This window comes from Branchiostoma lanceolatum, chromosome 9, assembly GCF_035083965.1.
Source record: "Branchiostoma lanceolatum isolate klBraLanc5 chromosome 9, klBraLanc5.hap2, whole genome shotgun sequence".
Lineage (NCBI taxonomy): Eukaryota > Metazoa > Chordata > Leptocardii > Amphioxiformes > Branchiostomatidae > Branchiostoma > Branchiostoma lanceolatum.
In genome coordinates this window covers 8451851-8472979 of record NC_089730.1, presented here as the reverse complement: position 1 = coordinate 8472979, position 21129 = coordinate 8451851, and the positions used below count along the sequence as shown (strand labels likewise).

The window sequence follows — 21129 nt, the reverse complement described above, 5'->3', positions numbered from 1 at the left end:
ACAAGACACGTGACTGCAAGCACTGGAAATGAAAAGTGTGAAATGGCATGTTAAAGGGTCTGCCCAGCTAGTGTATAGACGGCACATGCACTGCACTGTACAGTACAGTAGCAGCAGCGACCTGGATGGCTGGGAACTCCAGCGAGGGTGGGGCCTGGTCACCTGACCACTCGTTACCCCCTGCAGGGTTAGTGGTGCTGCTGTTGCCATGGTTACTAGGCGTGGCACTCTCCTGGGGAGGGGTGCTGCAGTCCTGCCCTTCTGTATCGGCCGGTGCGTTCTGGAAGGAGTACAACCTCTCTAGTGCTAACTTATACATCTACCAACATACATGTAATTCCCCCGGGGTACATAATTCTGCCACCCTGAAAAGATATGTCCAAACAGATCTCCAACCCAACGTCCCCCTATATTTCTAAACTGTGCATGCCTAGGGGAATGCTGCACTAGAGATCTGTCAAACACAATGTTTTCAAAGAGGCAAATTTATGTAACCTGGCTGATTAATGTTAATGAAGGTTAATACATCTGCCATATTGTATAAAGTAAAGGTCTAGGTACTTCATGATGCTTGCAGGATGAGTGACATACACAATGTATTTCCTGCCCCTACGGCCTCAAAAAGGCTATGGGACTACCTTTACCTTTTTACATACATTGATCCCGAGAAAATCTTTGTCATGAGTAACGTTATAGAGGCAAGTGTTGGCACTTGTGCTTTCTGGGAATTCAGTTACAACTGCGAAATGACATATCCGCCAATGCAAACTACCTTCAAACTCTCACCTCCTCCTAACATCATGAAATACAATAACGAATCCAACCCTTTCCATGGTCTTAGCTTTTCCTGTTTATATGACCCTACAAAAAGAACTTGACGTTATCAACTGAAATGAACATTAAATCAATTCAATGCAAATTATGACACATGTAACATCTACTAACATATTTCCACCAGGGAACATAATTCCGCCACCCTGAAAAGATGTGTCCAAACAGATCTCCAACCAAACGTCCCCCAGTATAATGCACTTACGTACATCTAAACTGTGCATACCGTATACCTGGGGGGTGCTGCACTAGAAATCTCTCAAACCCACTGTTTTTCAAATGGCGGATTTATGTAACCCGGCGGATTAAAAAAAATGTTAATGGAGCTTACTGAAGGTTTAGTATAATTCATGTAACCATGAAAGGTCTAAGGTGAGCAACTTCAATTTAGCATTAGGATGTGACAGAAATGTTTACAAATACACAAGTTAAATGAGCTATCCCGTACCATGTCTGGCATAGCTGTGTGGTTGTTGCCTGTGGATGGTGGGTAGTATGACGGCAGGGTCTGGGAGATGGGGGTGTTGTCCTCAGCGTTGTACCCTCGTGTCTGGGTGATCACATGTCTCAGGGCCTGGGCCTAGAACAACAACCAAAATGTACCCTTGCAAAATACTAGTATTCTACAACATTCAATGTAAAATTGCCTAGAAATGGGTGATTCTAAATCATACTTGAAAACATACACATTTTCTACTGCAATCATTCCAAGCCGAGGTGAAGCATGATCTCTAGTGTAGTTTTTCAAGTAGTTGGTAGTGCTATGCAGCTTCACTGCAGATTGCGTTTCCAGCCAAGCACACCCTGTCAACCCTTCTCTTCTCGCTTCTTTTACATGCTTAGATTTTACACTTTGAGGCTAACACTCAATACGGTCTTTCATACATGGACACCACCCAGAGAATGCAATCCGTAACAAAATGTCCGAGTGGGGCTGACCCTGGATTAGTATATTGAACCTGATTCACACTTGGAAAATTTGGAGGTACAACGAAGTACGACAACAGCGTAGGGCGCCTGGATGTGAGCCAGCCACGCACGTTATACAACTGGCATTTCTACGGCCCTTATGACTTTGTCGTACATTCATCTTGGAGGTAACATGCAACTATATCGTACGGGCCATAAAAATTCCAGTCGTACGACGCACAGGGCTGGTTCACACCCAGGAATAAAGACGGCATATGCCGAAGACGTACGTCATTGTCATACGTCCAGAAAATTTTCCCAGTGTGAATCGGGTTATAGTCTACATTTTTTCTCTCCTTTTTTTCCAGACACCTTCCATGGTAGCTCACCTGTTGTTCCACATTGGCTCCCACCTGTCCAGCTGAGTAGCTCTGGTCACCGTTCATGCCCATGAACATGGGATCTCGGGCAGAGAGAGACCGTCCAAATCCTACAACAGGAGAGGAAAAGAACCCAGAATAGGGTCAGGACAAGAACCCAGAAAACGGTCAAGTTTTCTGCACAGAGAGACATCTACACTGACTGTGTTTAATCAATTGTTGTAGCCTAAGAAGTATTGAGCTAGTGCTTTATACCTAAATACAATGTATATTTAGACACTGGTCTAGGCCTGTTTTGTAGTTGTACCTAAAGTTAAACAAGTTTGGCTAATTACTTCTTTAATAGTTATACATTAGTCAACTGTCTTTTTTAGTGTCAAATTGTCATTGTCAATTGTATGAGGATTTACATATTACTTTTTTGAATTTTCAATCTCGAAGTAAGTGCGAATTTTCCTGATTTTCAAGCACAAAATTGTCAAATTTATCATCTTTGAGACGGGGTTTTGCCAAGGAGGTTTACCTTTGGTACCTTTATTCTAGAAAGAGTTTTCAGTTTTACTTTGTTCAGGTCCATACCTAGTCTGGCTAGTCCATACCTATAACAATTATACAGGTACAGTGTGTCGATGCTACATAGCCCTATATTGAATTGAGTTTATTGGGCCTAATTCAATAACAGTTGCCAGGCAGCAGAGGTCGTGGCAGACCCAGGAAATCTTAGCCTGGAATTAAGACCTATTATAGCTCCCGAGTCTCTCTCATCTTTAGTTGGACGTATTGGGCATAATTTTACATGGTTAGAATTTGAGGCAATGGATGGGGATTTTGATTATATGATAATTGCACACCAAGCAGTGTGCTGTTATTGGCATAATTACAACACATCCTTTCTTGGTGAGGGTGCATGGAACCATGTCACAACAGGCACATATTACCAGGATTTGTTGAAGGGCAAAATCTAACTACTGAGAAGAGACCAGTGAGACTGAGATGTTAGTTTCAAGCCCAGGCACACATTAGGTTATCAAACCATCCACTCTTGAATGATGACAATATGGTCTACAACCCTGAAAGTATCAGGACAGATAAATACATGTTTTTTCACTGTTTTCCTGTAGACACAATTTTGCCTGACACATCCAGGATAAAAAAAGTCACACAGCATTCATGCAAGTCCATGGACTTGACTGAAGAACACAGTTGATAACATCTCACAGGTCAGACTTCTGGTATGTAGCCTGGAGTCCAGCCTTGTTAGCTTTGGTCCGCTCCCAACTTTGGCAGGTAGCGACATTGGGAGTGGACCAAAGCTATCAAGGCTGGACTCCAGGCTAACTGGTATGGGTAAAAGACAAGTTGAGGATGGGAGGAGGTTCATCATTGGTCAATCCTTCAAGTGCCAGGGCCAATCAGAACTGAGCAGCCTAATTGGCCTGACACTGGTTGGTTTTGTAAGCCATAGGCTGGGTTTACAAACGTGTTTTGGAGTCGACTCCGCGACCAGGAGTTGACTCCGAAAACACGAGTGTACACCCCGTCATAGACTAGCCAGAAACCTGACCTGTGAGACAACACATGATTTGAAGAAAGGAAATCCAGAAACAAGTGTTAAACAGACACTTGCGCCAAGATCACATCTCCTTTCCAATGGGCTATACCCTCACCTATCCTATCTTTGGACTAAGAAAATCCTGATCTTTGAGATTTGGGAACTGAAAGGAGCATGCCGTGTCAGGCGTGTGTGGATGTGTTTGCACATTCATATCATCACATGTAGAGCAACAACATATAGACCAACCTAACACCAGCCCAGAGCAAGTACAGAAGTCATACCTGTGCCCTCTTTATCCACAGTCTTGAAGATGATTGAGACAGGAAAACAACTTCTCAAGATGATCGTCAAGATGTTGATATCTCAGGCAGGATGTCCATCTCTTCTTTCCATGTTGTCGTTTTCAATTCCTCTGGAGTGTAGTACATGTACTTGTCTTGATGCTTTTATTTTTAATAACTTTCAACAGGCTTGGAACAAGTAGCCTTCTATGGAGACTTCCGACAGTTATTTTTTATTCATCTTTCTTAGAAGGACACATTGAGTTGAGTTCTTTTATCTTTATTTTGTTTGTTTTTCTGCTATGACTTTTACTATGAAATCAAGTACAAACGCATGAAGAATCTGCACAATGGCTTTACAACAATTTGTTAACCTTTATTGCCTCTTCTAAGAGTACTTAAAAGGACCTACATCTTAAGCGCACTCTTATACATGTAGTCACAAAATGCAGCAAGCGAGGGGGTTATTCATTTGCACAAAAGCCAGGAAAATTGTCACTTTTCCTGTCAACATCTACAATATTTAGCCTACTATCTAAAAGCTTACAAGTTCAATACAGGTAAAAACGACTCCATGGAAAAAAGTACAAAGTACATACATTTGCAACATAACAAGCCAACTTTGCCATAAAAAATAACACTGTACAAGAAGCTCTGGATATGCTCAATGACTATACAAGATGTAAAAACTACCACTTTTTTTTCTTGTATACCAAATATCCACGCACAGGAGTCACAACAAACGGAGGTAGATGTATGAAAATCAAAGCGAGATTCTAGTTGACATGATTTTTTTGTTCATAGCGGACATCGACTTCTGTACGGACGCTTCACACGTGGTCGCACGATACTAGCGTGGAATGAAGAGAAACGACAACACCCATGTTACACAGCCTCCTTGTTGTTCCTTCTACACAACATTGTATACTACTAGCCTATCATACAAAGACCTCACAGTATCACATTGCTTTGTTACTATTGGGCCGAACAAAAATATCATCATTTTTTTTTCACCAAGAAAGTAACCAACTTTTGTTGGTACCATGATTTCCGTCTATTGCTACCCTAGTACATTATATTCACACTTCCCAGTAAATTCACAAACTCATAGGTTTTTTTCTTCTTAAAATTGAGGATTTTCACTTGAAATATACCAATTACCAATGACAAGTAGGGATACATCCTAAGATTGGATGTAAACAGTTCACATTTTCTATTCTGGCCAATCACAAGACATGTTTTACAGAAGTAGAGTAATATTTCTTTTTGGCCATGTGTTTCCCAACTGTAGACTATGGATACATCTTTTGGTAGAGACAACAGTGATACAATAAGTACAAGAATTAATGTCTATTAACATACAGTCATAACAATGCCTCACACCGAGACAAAATCACTAACCTAAGCAGTCAAAAACACATCCACACATCAACATGCTCCTTTCCAGTGTAGCAGAAGTTTCAATATTCAACGGACAAGAAATTTGGTCTTTTCATTTTGTTCCTGCTTGTGTGACTCATAAATTCCCATAAATTCATCATTCACTGTTTGTCTAAAAGAATTCCTCCTGGAAATTCAACCTAGGGAAAACTGCAAACTGCTCAAGACATGGGGGAAAATAAAAAACGCATCTTTAACCATTGCCACACTTCTTCTGTGTTTTTTTTTTACCAGAGTCTTTCACCGTTTACCATTTAGAATGAATTCTACATTTCATTTGCCTTGTAGAGAATAGTAAGTTTTTTTTCTTGAAACATTACCTTAATCTTGAGTTAAGAAAAACTCTTTGAAACATAACATCAGTACTCTATTATTTTTATCATTTACGTACAACTTAGACTGTAGAGTTTACTTGGGTGAAGAGACCTCACACAGAATAAGTGTGGCAAACAATTCTTTGATGTGATTTCAGGGACTCATGTTATGTAATTGGGGATTTCGATGGTGTGGGTGAAAGTTGGTGCACTAGGTACAAACTGTATGTGGGTAGGATTTGAACAATAGACACACCTACCTGCCCAGCAGCCAGCATTCAATATACAAGATTAACCCTTAACCTGCTGAGTCTGCAGTAACCAGTGACAATTACAGGCACAGCAGAGGGTTAAGCTGCCCCCTTAGATATCATCCTCAGATTTTTCACTTTAATATGGTACGTTGTGTAATCTATGGACTTACAACCCCCAAAATGTTTTCCTGTCATCTTCTGTAGTGATGTTTTTCTGGTTCTTACGCTTTAAAGGAAAACGAAATATGAAAAAATTGACTAGCATTTTCTGTTACACCTTTACAAGGTAAGAAAAACAACAATTTTTTTTTCTTTTTTTAAGATCCCAGTGAGCAGTTGGCAGTTTCCCGATGTCAACACATTGAAGACTACAAGACAAATTTCATCTAAGACGTTTGGTAAAACTCAAGTGATTGAGACGTGAGCATTAAGCCATGTCAATGCAGGCAAGCTACTTGTACAAAATTACAAAATAATTACACAGTAATAATTAATCAATTAATATTCACGTGGAATGGATACGGTTTTCGATACTTGATTTTTTTAACTAAATGCTTTCTACCACAAAAGAACCATCTCTCACTTTTTTACAAGAAAATTTGTCATCTGTCTCTTGAGGAAACAGTTAAACCCTGATTGGTTAATAATGCCTTTACTTCAAGGCAAGTCAGTTTGATGCTCAAAACACCCAGAAAAACTTCAGAGATAATTCTTCAGAGATGGTCCTTCCAACTAGCAGTCTTTCACAAAGTGATTCTCTTCCCCACAAATTTCTTAACCAGATTCACAACAATTTGGCAGCACCACAAGTTATGTTTTCTACATCTTTTTCTTCATCAGGTTTTGTCTCTTTCCAATTTTTGACAACGAAAAAGCTTACAAAATACACTAAGAAGAGATCACTTTGTGGAAAGACAGGGCATTTCCGAAATGCAGTGTTGCCTCTTATATTTGAGAATTATGTGCAGCTTGTTACAGCTTGTTGAAAGAATCGTGTCGTCACTTGTCACAGGAAATACACAAATTGTTCACAACATTTTGAATCACACCATTTTTAGAAAAGAACCCGAAGAGAGGTTCTGTGGATAATTGAGTTATACGTCTCACACAGTCGCTCAGAGGCAACACTGCATCACAAGAATTTGTTCTATCATACAGGAGGAGGGCTGGCCCCTAGAACTCGGAATAACCTTGCGTTGGTGTCGTGGGAGTTCCGGAGTCGCCGGGGGAACTCGCGTTGTCATGGGATGCACTGGTTGCTTGGGAGAGCTGCTGAGCAGCGGCAGCGGCGGCCGCAGTTTTGGCCGCGTACTGGTTAGCTTCTTCCTGCGCCTTCCCAATGTTCTTCTTGAAGCGGATTCTCTTATTCCCAAACCAATTTGACACCTGCATGCAACACACAAGAACACAGGGGGCGCTGTAAAACCTGTGGAGGGCTAGGAACAGAGCAAAACATGGGGAGGAGCCATGTTTTTACTCCTGGCTTTACTGCGACCCAGAAAAACTGCCTCTGTATCAAAGTTTCAGAAGGAAGCTTCAAATTCATTCACAAGTAGTACATAGACAGACAGCTTTAGGTTGAGAGAGTGGCAGCTAATTCTGCAGCTAAACCTTTGGGACTCACTTCTTTCGACAGAGAAAGATGCCCCCTAAAATAACATACCTCATTTCTACCTATGTTGGCACTGCTCTTTCCCAATTTTGATATGAAAAATTGGATTTTCAGGAATGCTGAAAAAAGATTCAAATATAGCAGTTGAATTGGAAAGCTGAGAAGTTCAAAAAGCAGCGAAAGTTCACTGATTTTTTTCTTGCCTTAGTTTACTTCAAACACTAGACCATCCGGGGCTATGTGATATATCATCATACAGGCTGTGTGAATGAATTTCTAGCTGCCAAGGTGTTACTGTGGGTCTGACACAGTGCGGTTTCCCTTGTGTTTTGCCTACTGACATCAGATAGGTTTGGAATTAAGAGAACCTCTGCACTGAAACAAAGGTCTGACCACAAGTTAAACACTGGTCATCAGAAGTAACAGGAACGTAGAAAGCATAATCAACGGCAAGAAGACACCATACTTAAAGCCCCGGAATGGTAAGCAAACTTGTAAAAATCACCGAAGGAAAAAAAAGGAGGTCTTTTTCTTTCGCTAAAAAAATTCTGATGGGAACATTAAAAATGACTCAAATGGAACCGATATGAAAGGAACGAAGGTAAAGCAAGGATAAGTTTTGTAGAGTAGAGAATAATCAGTTGTGGGAGCTCAGTTTGTACAAAGTTCCGGTAGTCAATTCTTCAGACTACACAACTGGATAGAGATAGACACTGGAAGTCAACTTGTACAGGATTAGACACATACACATCAGTCAACAACAATGTCCCATACATTAACGTGGGAGAACATGCAGATTATTTGGACATTAGAAATGGCATGCAGTGCAACAGAATGATTAACTTCAGAAAACCAAAGATAAAAGATTACATATTATATCTTATTCAAGGGAACATAGGTTCTATCTGAAGGAAAGATTAAGTTAAAATTCAATTACATGTAAGAAACACATGACACTAGACTTAACGGATAGAAATTATGGAAATATGCTTTAAAGCACAGCTCCACAATGGTTCACCATATAAAAGCATTTTTCTGTATGGAAAGCATATTTCAATAATTTCTACCTCTTACAATATCTCAACAGACTACACCATTCAGTCCACACAAAATTACCATCTGGGGGTGGGACCTAATCATGGTACATATAATCACCCTGTCTGGTTTATCTTATGTGATCAGACGATTCTTAACTTGTCTGCTCTCTTCAGGCATGGACATTTTATATTTTCAAGACAAATTTTTGAAGATGTTCGTAGCAAGCCGTACCAGATTTATAATTTTACTTATGTCACTACATATTTAGTTTTTAAGAATAATTTTAGGTTTGTACTAGTTAATGAGGTGAATCTAAAGCAAACTTTACGAGCTAGCCCATAAAGATTAAACATGTTCGGTTTAACGTGAGCGTAAATCTCCAAAGTACCTACTCAGTAGTCCAAAAAGGTTACTTTACTTTTGTGGTTACAAGAGTCATTAGCAATTTACAGGGTTGGGCACCATACCAGTGCATGAAATGGAAGATCTTTTACCACTTATTATGTAGATATAGCTATATAGTAAGGTGTGCAACTTTCTAAATTGCGGGGGATAGACTACATATACATTGCGAAGGTTACAAATCTTGTATTAAAGATATCTACTATGTTGGACATGGTAATGAGACTTGATATGCCAGTCACTGCGAATCGGACGATTAAATCTATTGTATGCGAACTTGCCTAAGGACAGGGCAGGTACAATTAGTAGATTTGGGAGTTGTTCGGGTCATCTTGGGGTGAAGGTAAAGTTGTGACTGACGTCAGACTATTGTGTACCAACAAGATCATTCATTTGAAAGTAATTTGCAGGATTTTCTGTGATAACTGTTTTAGACAGCAAGATTGATAGTACATGTCTTACTCAAAGTTTGAAAATTGTTGCATGCATCAACATGTTGGGTTATATTATACAAATATATCTATCTATTGAGATTTAGTAAATTTTTGGAAGGATTGACATAACAGGTGACTATCACTATCATCTTTTCAAGATGTCAAACCAGACTGTAAGGTTTGATCCACTCACACCCCTTCTCTTTTCGATAAGCGTGGTGGGTTTTTTCAGGTGCTTGAGTTGTGGCTCTCAAAGACTCTCTTCAGCTTTACCTCCCATCTGAGAGGACATCCCTGACCAAAGCTAGCTACTCATTTTCAACCCAGTGGAGAGAGGAAATAGATCATAAGTGCCTTTCCCAAGGGCACAACATTGGGACCTGCCAGGGATTCAAACCGAGAACCTTTAGATTCCAAGTCGTCGACAATCCTAACCACAAGTCCACCTTGTCAATGTTAAGGACAGTGAGACAGCTTGCTCCGTGACCTACCTGTGATACCGTGATGCCACATTTTCTAGCCAGTTCCTCCTTTGCTTCTTCACTAGGATAAGGGTTGGACAGGTGCGAGTAGAAGTATTCATTCAGGACTTCTGTTGCCTGCTTGCTGAAATTCCTTCGCTTTCGTCTGTTTGTGTGGAATAAACAACCAAAGAAGTCAGAAAGAGAAACAATTGCATCCCTACATTACAAATTATATACCAATGCCTTTAACAATGTTAGCATTTTTCAAACTTGACAAGCATGCACAAGAGACTTGAGAAATAAGCTTACAATATCATATTAGCACAAATAAAACGTGTTACCAAGATAGCTTCAACATCAAACTTCTCCAAGTAGAAGAATCTACTACAAGACAATCGTCAACAGTAACTGTTATGTAGTGGTATGACCTGAAGTCTTGATACATTCCTTCCCCAGATGTAAACATCTTTCCTGAGTTACAAAATTAGAATCAGTCTTCCTGAGCGAACAGTATGTTCGAAAACTGACTGCAGACCACCAAGGAAGACTGCCTCTAATAAAATCAAGTCACACCTTTTGAGAGGAGACCACATCTTCAAGCCTTCTATACTGATTGTGTTTCAATCTGGTGGGATTTCAGTCAATTTACCAACAGGTGGCCTTTTACTCCAGTGCTTTCCAACCAGTAACATGATCCAAATACAATTAGACCAGATGATTGGCTGAATCTGCTGCCAGCCTCTGCACTAATTTGACCACTTTACGCTTTAAACTCACTTGGATACATGAAAAACGAGCCACCTTGGCATTTTCTTTAGGGATAAACCCTCTGTAAAGAAGAAAATCTGCAACACTTTCGGTAACTTGTCACAAGTTTGTCTGTTGAAGCTACCTTGCTAACACAAATCTAGTTAGCCTTTGTGCATAAAAATGCTTAATTACTGTGAAGTACAGTGATTCTAATCCACTTATCCAGTCCAGTTGTGTTTATGAAAAACGAGCCCTGCTCGGAAAGTGCATTAGTTCTACAGATTCAAAACAAAACCTTAGAACGAGCATGCAGCAAAACCTTAAGGTTACACATAAATAACACAGGAAAAAACTTAGGAAAGTCAACTTAAAATAGAAAGAAAATATCAAGTGCAAAGAAAACATAATCATAAAAGAATGAAGGCCCAGTACTCATTAACTTGCAAAAGAACTCTTTTGACTCATTAATTGGATTTTAAAGAATCATTTATGTCTCCAATTGAAGATGTTAAAATTCAAAGTCAGAAATCGGTTAAAAATTAACAGAATCAAACTAAGTGCAAAATAAATTACAAACTAACTTTAGAAGCTAAAAATGTTAATAAACAAATGGGAAGACTGTTAATCTTAGGTTATCAAATGACGGCTGCGCTCAGTAATTGAGTAATCTTTGGTTAAGTTGTCCGAAAGTCGAGGCAGCACACCCTTTTCCTTCACCTCACACATGGTAGAGACCCAGATTAAAACTACACACAGGACAGTACACAGCACAAGTCAGACTGCAAAAAATACCACACGGAGGAAAAATGGAAGTAAAAAAAAAAGACTCAGAAACGTCACAGAGCTTTAGAAAGCTGGTGAGATAATGTAACTTTTTTTGCACGTGGCTAAGAAAACAGTTAAGCCGAATCCTGCCTATTTCTGCAGATTGAAGGTCCGCAGATGTAGACAGGGTTGAAGGGCTGAGGAGTTAGAAATCAACCGACAAAATCTTGTATCTTTTGTGCCTCTTCTGTGACCAATGCTTGTATGACTAAGGCGTCATTGGCACAGAAGCTGAGAGAGATACGAGACTCTACACTTCCACACACCGAAGTGTCGGCACACATGAGAAAGAGGAAAAAAGTGGTGACTCTGCATACCTATTATCTAAGTATCTCGATCTAAGGATCATTATGGCCTCGCATGTCGACTGTTTCAGTTGGACCTGGATGGCGTTAAACTTGCGTCGGATGATCGACACCATGCGATCGATCTCTTTTTGCGTTATGGGTCGGATTTGGGACTGCTCCTTTAGCAGGCTTCTCACGTGCATGGTAAACTCGTTACAGGCCTGAGGGGGGACAGAAAGACAGGAAAGTGAAGGTCCCAGTCGGAGAATCAGCAAAAACGGACCCTTCAGCGGCACACCCCAGCGTTTCTGGCACAAAAGTACAGGTCCCCTTGCTACAAGAACCCTCAGTTCACCTGCCAAGGAAGCTGGGAAGGATTTAGGAGTGCAGGTAGTTTGATTGTAGAGTAAAAGGGTGCCCATTCTCCATGGGCAATCTTTCAACGGAGCCTATAGCTTTTCATTGATTTGAAAACCGAATGGAACGAAAGATGTATTTGTCTTCTGAAGGGACATGGGAGTGCTGAGAGTGGTTTGGCAAAGACAATCAACATGGCTGCTTGGAGCGTTTCCCCAAACCTTTGCACCAGAAAAACTGCAGAAGCCTAGAAGAGGTTGTTGTGTGGTACATTGAAACAGCACCTGTAATGTGCTGCCCCACCCTAGTATACCTGGGCCTCCATTCTTTTTGCGTTTCTTGCACTGTCTTTTCTTCCCTGTGTGTTTCTCTACATACCTAGCGTCTAGGAAGCGGGACCTAAGGATCATGATGGCTTCACATGTGCTCTGTTTCAGTTGGATCTGGATGGCGCTAAACTTTTTACGGATGATGGAGATCATGCGTTCGATCTCCTTGGGTGCGATTGGCCGGATCTGGCTCTGCTCGCGGAGCAAGTTCACGACATGGGTGGTGAACTCATTACAGGCCTGCTTAGAAAGGGGAGAAGGTGCAGGTTTTGTCATAAGTACCTCGTCCTAAAAAGGTTACCACGATGCATGCAAACCCCTGCACATTTGTTTCAACATCCACAATGCAATAAGACTTTCAGCATATTTGTTAAACAATAGCATATATTCTTTCATCTTTTAACAAAGATACATTTTAGTCCTTGACTTGAATGTATACTACACAGCTAGACTTCTATTTCTAAATCCCCATTCTTGTTTCTAACTTCTTCATTACTGGTACCACTGACACAAAATGACTAGTTCTACAGAGAACAAATCATCACCATTCTTTCTCCACTTATAAATAATCAGACTATTCCTCAGCCTTACATTTTCTATTTCTAGTGAATATTGCATTCATTGTTGTATCCATAGCTTCCAATAACCTACATGTAAGTGACCACTCCATGTTTTACTTCCTGATCATTTCACCCCCTTTTTTCAACACCCCCTTCTGAATCTAGCTCCCCTCCCTCCAGCCCCCTCCTCACCCACCTGTTCATACTTCTCCAGCTCTGTGTGGTAGATCTGTCTGATCTGTGCCAACTTTGCTCTGTAGTCCGAATGTTCGATTGTGTTGTCTGCCTGTCCTGGGCTACCCCCTGTAACACAAAATCACACTCAGCTTTCATAATCTGTAAGACTTAAGACTAACGATGGCTAACACCATTGACTGTTACGTAACTGAAGTATTGTCATTACTTGCCAAGTAAAATATGACAAAAGACTTTCTTAATGGCAAAGCATATAGCAACAGAATATATAGAAAGATTATCATTATAGCCCTCATTCTTTACAAAGAAACACTCTCAATACTACACTACATTTGTACAAATAAAGACATATATAAAAGCGAGAAGTGAAGCATGTAAATGAAGAAAGTGACAAGCAAATGTGCATATTATCAAGAGTGAAATATGTTATACTTATAACTTATAGGATATAGAAAGGTTGTCCACCATTGCAATTACATAGTAGCCTTTGCCATAAACTATCATCATCTTGCTGTGTGATGAGAGAAGCATCTGAAAGTGTGTGCTAAGTGTTTGGAAGCATGTTAAATTACACATGTGGTTAGACAGCACCCTCCACAACAAAGACGAGACATCCAAAATCTTTAAGTAAAGTTGGCATACATTCGTCGATACCTGAGGCCGCAGCGGCGGCCGCGGCGGCTGCTGAACCCCCGCCCTTCTCCGGACCGGCCACGCCCTCCGCCAGCAACATGTTGTCTAATCTCATCAGCTGGGGGTCGGGAGGCTCGTCCTCCTGTGCGCCTCTGATGCTCAAAACTGTACAAACAACAGGGAAATGGAAGTATGGTTAATTTTCTGGTATAACTAAAGATCTTTGGATAAGATGGTACAAACACAATATTGTATGATCATGTGGAATAAATTTCATCAGACATATAGTTCATCAGAGAAATAATCTTGCATATTTACAATACAGTCAGGGATACAAGTTAATAGTGTACATAACATTTACTGGGATTCGAACCAGGGACTGCTGGGTCAGCAGTCCAACAAGGACAGGTAGGGAGTGTTAGGTGGTCAAAGTTCATCGCATTAGCTTGCACCTAAGCTGCAGTTTGCTAAGATGCCATAGGGGGCGCTTTTGCACAGAGCCCACACAGCAAGGCACACTGTCTGTGTGTGTGGTACATACATCTTAGTCAGTGCTTGACCTAAAATGGTTTTGTACACACCTGTTACATTTACTTCATCGATCAACCAATCATTCAATCAAACAAAATGAAATCTTCATATTTGACCAAGCTATTATTTCATATTTGCCAAGTCAACATCCTGTATTGAATTTTTCAGCCAATATGCCAAACAAAAATGTCAAAATGGCTACAAGCAACAGGAAAATATGATCCACTCCTTTCTATCCTAGCAAGCATGAATGTTTCTGAATAAAGGAGAAGTCCTTACACAAGTACAAGTACATTTTTACCACCCTGGTATTGGCTGGCAGGCATTGCGCCACTCTTACTTGTTCAAACACTTTCCTTATCTCAAGAGCAATAAAACTTGCAAAACAACAGATTCTCACATTCCACTAGCTAGGTGCTGTAACTTCAGTTTAAAGAATTCTTGGACATCTCTCTGGTTTAGAATTCATTTGTAGATTTTTCCGGGTGCAGTTTACTACGATTTTCACAATTTAATCTAGATGGGTTGGGCAAGCAAACATTGACTTGGGTAACCAAACTTCATGTTTATTCACCCCAACATTACTAAGTACCACCTGGGTAAACCCTTATGGTACTTTTCCAAGTAGAAAGTTGTTAACAAAGTCACTTGGAACAGGAAAAATCCATTGACCCCAAAATTTGTGTCTCTGATACTTTGGGGTTCTCTGCACTCAATGTACTGTACAGTATTACTTACAAGTTACAGCTATCACCACCATGTTCAATGATCATTTGTATTTTACTCAGGTAAAAATGTTCATCAACACTACAACAAGGGTTCAACCAATGACAATTCTATATGATGGTTAATTTTTTTTGTACCGTAAAAAGGCGTAAGCTCACAGGTAGATTAAAATACACGGCTACAGATGTCCGTTAACTTTTTCGGTTAAGGACTTTGGCAAGAACACTTCAAGAGTGCTAGGGACAACTACTTTTTAACCATTGAAACAGGAGTCAACCGTTATTACCATGTTTGCATAATGTTGCCATGTACAAACCAGCTGCAGCTTTTCTTATCTCTTTCCCTTTGTTTGAAAAATTCACTGCCCAGTTGTATACCTGACCCTCATGTCTGCTGCCATGGTTACCTGGGGGCTTGTACGCTCCGCAAAACCAAGTTAAGAGTTTCCCAAAGGACTTCAGATGAAGGACATCGCCACCTGACCTTCATGTAAGGTCACATTCACAATGATGTCCCAACTAGAAGGCAACCATTACATACTTATGATACCGTATTAGAGTAACATAGCTTTCAACTGCTACTTACTTGATATGTTTTTCAATATGTTAGAAACAACTAACATTATCCTCCTTTCTTTTACTAGTAATCAAGGGTACTGGTATATAAAAAAACACTGATATCAAATTGCTCTTTATCTACCTTTGAGTTGCACAAATTCCATTGCATGTTGATCCATGGAGAATACAAGAAAAATACAAGAGCAGATGATATGGATTTATTTTGAGACAAAAACATTCCCTAGACAAAAGTGCCTCATTAGTTTACTCATTATCCTGGGTAGTGGGTTTGTTTGGCACACCTTCTGATTAGGTTTGCTGCCGACCTGATGTTATCTAACAGCAGATCTGAGTTTAAACTGTCTTATCTGATATGGCCACCCTCCAAGGTACAAATTCCTACAGTAATCCCCACCCATACACCCCCCTATCTGCCACATTCTTCCAGTAACACATGACAGGAGTCATACTAATACCTGATATATCTCAGCACAGACTAAGGGCCTCTTTAGACCTACGACATTTTACGATCGTGCGATCATCGTCGTGGGCGACGTCGCCGGCGACGGTATTTTTTGGCCGTCTAAAGACGATCAAAACAATCGTGCGACGGCAATAAACGGGAAATCCTCGAATTGTCGTGCGACCACCTCGGACCCAGTCGCACGACGTTCAGCGGGGGGGCCTGTGGCTGTGTTTTTCTCGTCTAAAGAAGAATCGTCGCCGGCGACGGAAGTGGGTGATATGCTAATAAGCCTACAGCATGCTTTTTCCTGTCCGGGAAGGAAAGTTTTGTTTTCTTTGTAAATATGCATGCAGTTAGCAATGGAAACATATTTTTCTCATCCAAAACCGGTTATTCCGGCGCGACGCCCTGCTACCAGTGGCTACTTCTCTAGTATGCCCATATTCCTCGATCCCCGGGACATCCCCGGCGGCGGCCACGAACACGGGTTAAATCCCGTCCGTCTCTGTACCAGCCTCAATCTCTTTCTTTGTTGAGCACCGTTCTCAACGTCTCATCTGCAGGGCAACAGTTGTTGCAAAGTCAGTAAAAGCTTCATCTTTTGACGAAAACAAGCGGTTCCCACGCCATTTTGAATTTGAGCGCAAGAGGTCACTTTGGGTCACACGCGCACATCGATGGAATTCTGCGCCGCGGGGGTCCCGTGATATTTCCTGACCGTGTGTCTAAAGAAAACCGTCGCCTACGACGATGATCGTACGACCTTATAACATTGTAGGTCTAAAGCGCCCCTAAAAATCTTTGAATCGAGGTAGGGTTGTCTGAACATGAACTGCTTCTCAGAATACCTGGTATGAACAGACCGCCTAATTAAAAGCGATACCATTTTTGCTTTGGGGCAAAATTCAGTCAAGCAGGAGCCAAAGATCCCATTACAAATTGTTTTCTTGATACAGAAGAATTGCCCCTCAAGTATTGTCTTATGTTATAAGAAGAACAAAATTCATTTTGGCTATATCCACAAGTCAACAACTTGTCAGACAGAAACGTAGATGCCTACTACAAGATCAGTTTGTTTCATCAATTCATGCAGTATTTTTGATACATAAAACATGAAGACCATATCACAGAGCTATGCAATTTTTTTTGTCAGTCTCTTTGACAAGAAAAGCACCGAAATGCATCCATACATATTCTAGATTGATTGGCCCCAGGTAAAATGCTCTAGAACAGACACCTTACCCATCACTGGGATGAAATGTCCATAAATCTTTTTGGGGGTGACTAACTGGGAAATCTTTCAGAACCTAGGCTATAAATACTAGTGACAAGGCACCATTAAACTTAGAATGAACCTTGGCACTTCCATGCTCTACTGCTGGTTTTGTTTTGTTAGGAATTCAATGAAGGGCCCATTTGAAACACAAGCTGTTGAGATTAGGAGGAGTCTGCTAATGGTCGTTATGTAAATGGTAATATTTGTGTTTGCATTTTGTTGACAAAGGCTTGGGCACACATTTACACAAACTTTTGCTGCAATATTATTTTCCATACAATTTATTCCACAGAAGTACAATGTTCCATCTTAGAATATCTACAGAAAATCTTTACAAACAAAAAAGAGCTTCATCTAATTCTTGTGACAATAGGATTTAACTATCACAGTCAACAAACCGTCCTTACAAATTACTATATTTAACACTTGTAACAGAAGATAAACAAAAAATATGGCAACCCCAGCCGTTACAACATCCGGGTACCTTTCTTTTTGTGTCCAGAACACAATTTGCAAGTTAAATTTTGCCTCTTCCTTGGACCCAGGATTTTGAAAGTTCCAGATTCTAAGACCGTAAACTTTACAACTACTTTTTAAAGAGCGTGTAACGACTTTTGTACCACCAGATATAATTGAAAGAAAGGGTTTGGGGGTTTTCTGAATGGCAGATCTTTCTTTGGTCTATAAAAGACACCTGGACTATAAAGCTGCCAGTTAGCGTGGGGCCTGGGGGGCCGGCATGACCTCCCAGCGACCCCGCACATGTTTATCCAACCAACAAATCTGAGCCTGGTCTTGTTTGCATCAAGCCACTTTAGGCCATCCCAGAGCAGTATCCTGTTTATACACACACATTGTAAATTGTTAGCCTCTGATCTTGGCTCTCCAGAGGGCAGGGAAGATACAGAATCTGTGTTAGCAAATACCCAGACAGAAGGGAACCAGTCAACTCTGAAATAACTCTTTCTAGGAATCTACAGTAGGATAAACCCATATGACAGGAGGCATTTGCTTCAATCGTGCCTACCAAGATACCACCACAGTTAGCAAAGCCTGAGCTTATAATATACACAAAAATCTACACATTGTCTGACCTTTCTTTTATTTGCAAGATTTCAAATGCTGACAGACTGTCAATACTTCAATCCGGATGTATTTGCTCTTGGGTGCCGAAGAAGGGAAAATTTCTGCATACGGTAGGTCATGCAAACCTAGGATTGTTCTATTCATAACAAGATGTGTTTAGTCTAACTTTTGCTTGTGAGCAAAGAAGACAGAATAATAAACATGCCAGCACCTCTTCTGGCTCTCCTGTCATTTGCAATGGATGGGCAACTCCATTGTTACAACATTATAAGAAAGTAAAATGACTCAAAAGTGAGACGAAAATGTAAGACACTAATGATTATAGCAAAAGAATCAAACATTCTATAATGAGTCGGATAGGTTTGTCTGCGCTGTGAATAAGTCTGTCTGATTTGAGTTCTTATGAGCCAGTTTGAAGCGCAGTATCATGGATGTAAATTGATAAACAATCAAGAAAGCTAGAAGTAGAAGGCAGTATATTTTACAGTATTCCTATACAAAACTTGCGTATACAATTTTAGGAAATTACAAGTGTGATAGGGACTGCACAGAGATACTGTTTGGAGTAAAATCTTATATCGGAATCAATTCTTCTGCTCTTCCAAACACCTTTCTAAACCCCTTCAAACATAAGTCAGTATGAAGAGAGACTCGCACCTAGTATCAACAAGGTCTGTTTGAATGATGAAGGACAAACAATTGCCTTCCCACGGCCTGGATTACAGGGATGGTCCAGGCCCTGATAACACTTTTCAGCCAGGGGTATCATATTTCCACCCACCCCCTCGGCCCAGATAGAGTTACACATACATGTAGGGTCACAGGGGGGTCAGAAGGCTTCTAGGGACGCTCCTGCCAGGCTGCTGGTCGTTAAAACGGCAAGGTTCAGACAGGCCAAGTTTTATGGCCCATGAAGCAGGCCAGCATACAGCATGTCATTCCGGCTGTACTAATGGCAGCCGTAATGTTGTCTGTACACATGTTCCCTCTTATCTTCAACTGGTACAACATTTCAAGAAACCCTACTGTTACAAGACCTTTGGAACTGGAAGTTTGAAAATACAACTAGATTCCATGGAAAAAGACTTCAAAAACTCCAAATCAAAACTCCAATTCCAGCTGTACTAATGGCAGCAGTAATGTTGTCCGTGCACATGTTGTCTCTTATCTTCAACTGGTACAACATTGCAAGAAGTCCAACTCTTACAAGACCTTTGGAACTGGAAATTTGAAACTACACGAAGATCCCATGGGAAAAGATTTGAAAAACTCCAAATCAAAACTCTAACTCCAAATCAAAACTCAGCTGTACTAAAGGCATCAGTAATGTTGTCTGTACATGTGTTCTCTCTTATCTTCAACTGGTACAACATTTCAAGAAACCCTACTGTTACAAGACCTTTGGAACTCGAAATTTAAAAATATGCCTAGATTCCATAGAAAAAGACTCCAAATTTTAAGATCAAAACTCCTGATGAAAAATGACTTCCAGAACCCCCATTGTTACACAGTCCCTGAACTCCCCATGTGAGTTGACTTCCTGACTGGCACCACTCCCATCTGATATGTAAGTTTACAAAAATCTGTAAATCCACTTTACACAAAAAATTCTGCTGTCAAAGTAGCTGACTCATCGGAACAATCTCAATGATCCCTCTAAATTGTAGTCCTATAGGATACAGACATTAAAGGCTCTTCAAACTTAATCCGTAGTAGGAAATTCCGTATCTTGCTTCCCTTCCATGCTCTTTCTGTTGATCGCCAAACAATCCAGTTATTTGATAAGCTGAGGCAAAAGTTGCCAACAACATCAGCATGCTTTCTGTCACTTTGTCAGAAGGGCTTAATTAGCAGGCGAGACGGACAGGTGAACTAATGAGAACCCTGCTAGAGGTGACTGCCAGGAATTCACCGCAAAACCTGATCAAGTTCTTAATGAATTCCAATCCTTCGCTGTTCCACGTAACGCATTCCGCTATCCAATCGGACTTGAACCGCTGATAACATACTTGAAAACACCGGAATATACTCACAAAACAGATGTTTAAAATACGTGTAGGGTTTGCAACAGACAGTCGCTAAACGGATGAAAAATACAAGAGAACTTCAAAGTGTTTTGTGTCAACAACCATTTTGTAAATGTATAGGTATGGGAGAGTGATAGCACGGCATAAGTGCGTCCCTCACAAGACAGTTATAAGAGACTGCTGTAAGGCTTCTCTCAACAACTATGTCAGATATGCCTCCGCGGTAAACAGGGACAAATGTGTTTGAAGTTGTTTTGCCATGGTCCTGGAGGAAGAAATGTAGGACGCACTAGGCTAATATCTCTACCATTTGCTGAGAACAATAGTTTTTGACAGGGAGTCAGTTATCATGTATAATGAGTCGGCCATGCCTGTCTGTCGTAGGCAGGTGTGCCGTGGTAGACAGGTGGTGTTGTGGCATCCATACTCATTGTTTAGCTTCTCCTCTCTGATTACATAACAAGTCACAGGTAAGTGGCAAATGTACGCACAATGGGGATGCTTTTCAAGGTGCACACGTGCACCGGGAACCTTAACACCGACCGCCTTCCACACAAAGACCGTTTTCCGAAGCACTGTTTGTGACATAACCTTACATCGGTCACTACAA

General features: G+C 40.7%; 1 protein-coding gene across 7 annotated transcripts in view; it reads right to left on the bottom strand.

Moving 5' to 3' along the window:
- LOC136442578 (pre-B-cell leukemia transcription factor 1-like) overlaps positions 1–21129 on the bottom strand; it is a 58566-nt gene that overhangs the window by 3683 nt on the left and 33754 nt on the right. For 3 of the 7 annotated variants that reach the window (XM_066439509.1, XM_066439506.1, XM_066439511.1), the window contains 8 exons: positions 13860–14015; positions 13219–13325; positions 12512–12705; positions 9942–10077; positions 7155–7350; positions 2130–2230; positions 1280–1411; positions 122–280 (listed from right to left, as the gene is read on the bottom strand). In XM_066439509.1, the coding sequence (XP_066295606.1) occupies positions 122–280; positions 1280–1411; positions 2130–2230; positions 7155–7350; positions 9942–10077; positions 12512–12705; positions 13219–13325; positions 13860–14015 (1181 nt within the window). Of the gene's footprint in view, positions 1–121; positions 281–1279; positions 1412–2129; positions 2231–7154; positions 7351–9941; positions 10078–11806; positions 11998–12511; positions 12706–13218; positions 13326–13859; positions 14016–21129 lie in introns of all 7 variants that reach the window. The other 4 variants (XM_066439512.1, XM_066439508.1, XM_066439507.1 and 1 more) reach the window with 3 other exon arrangements.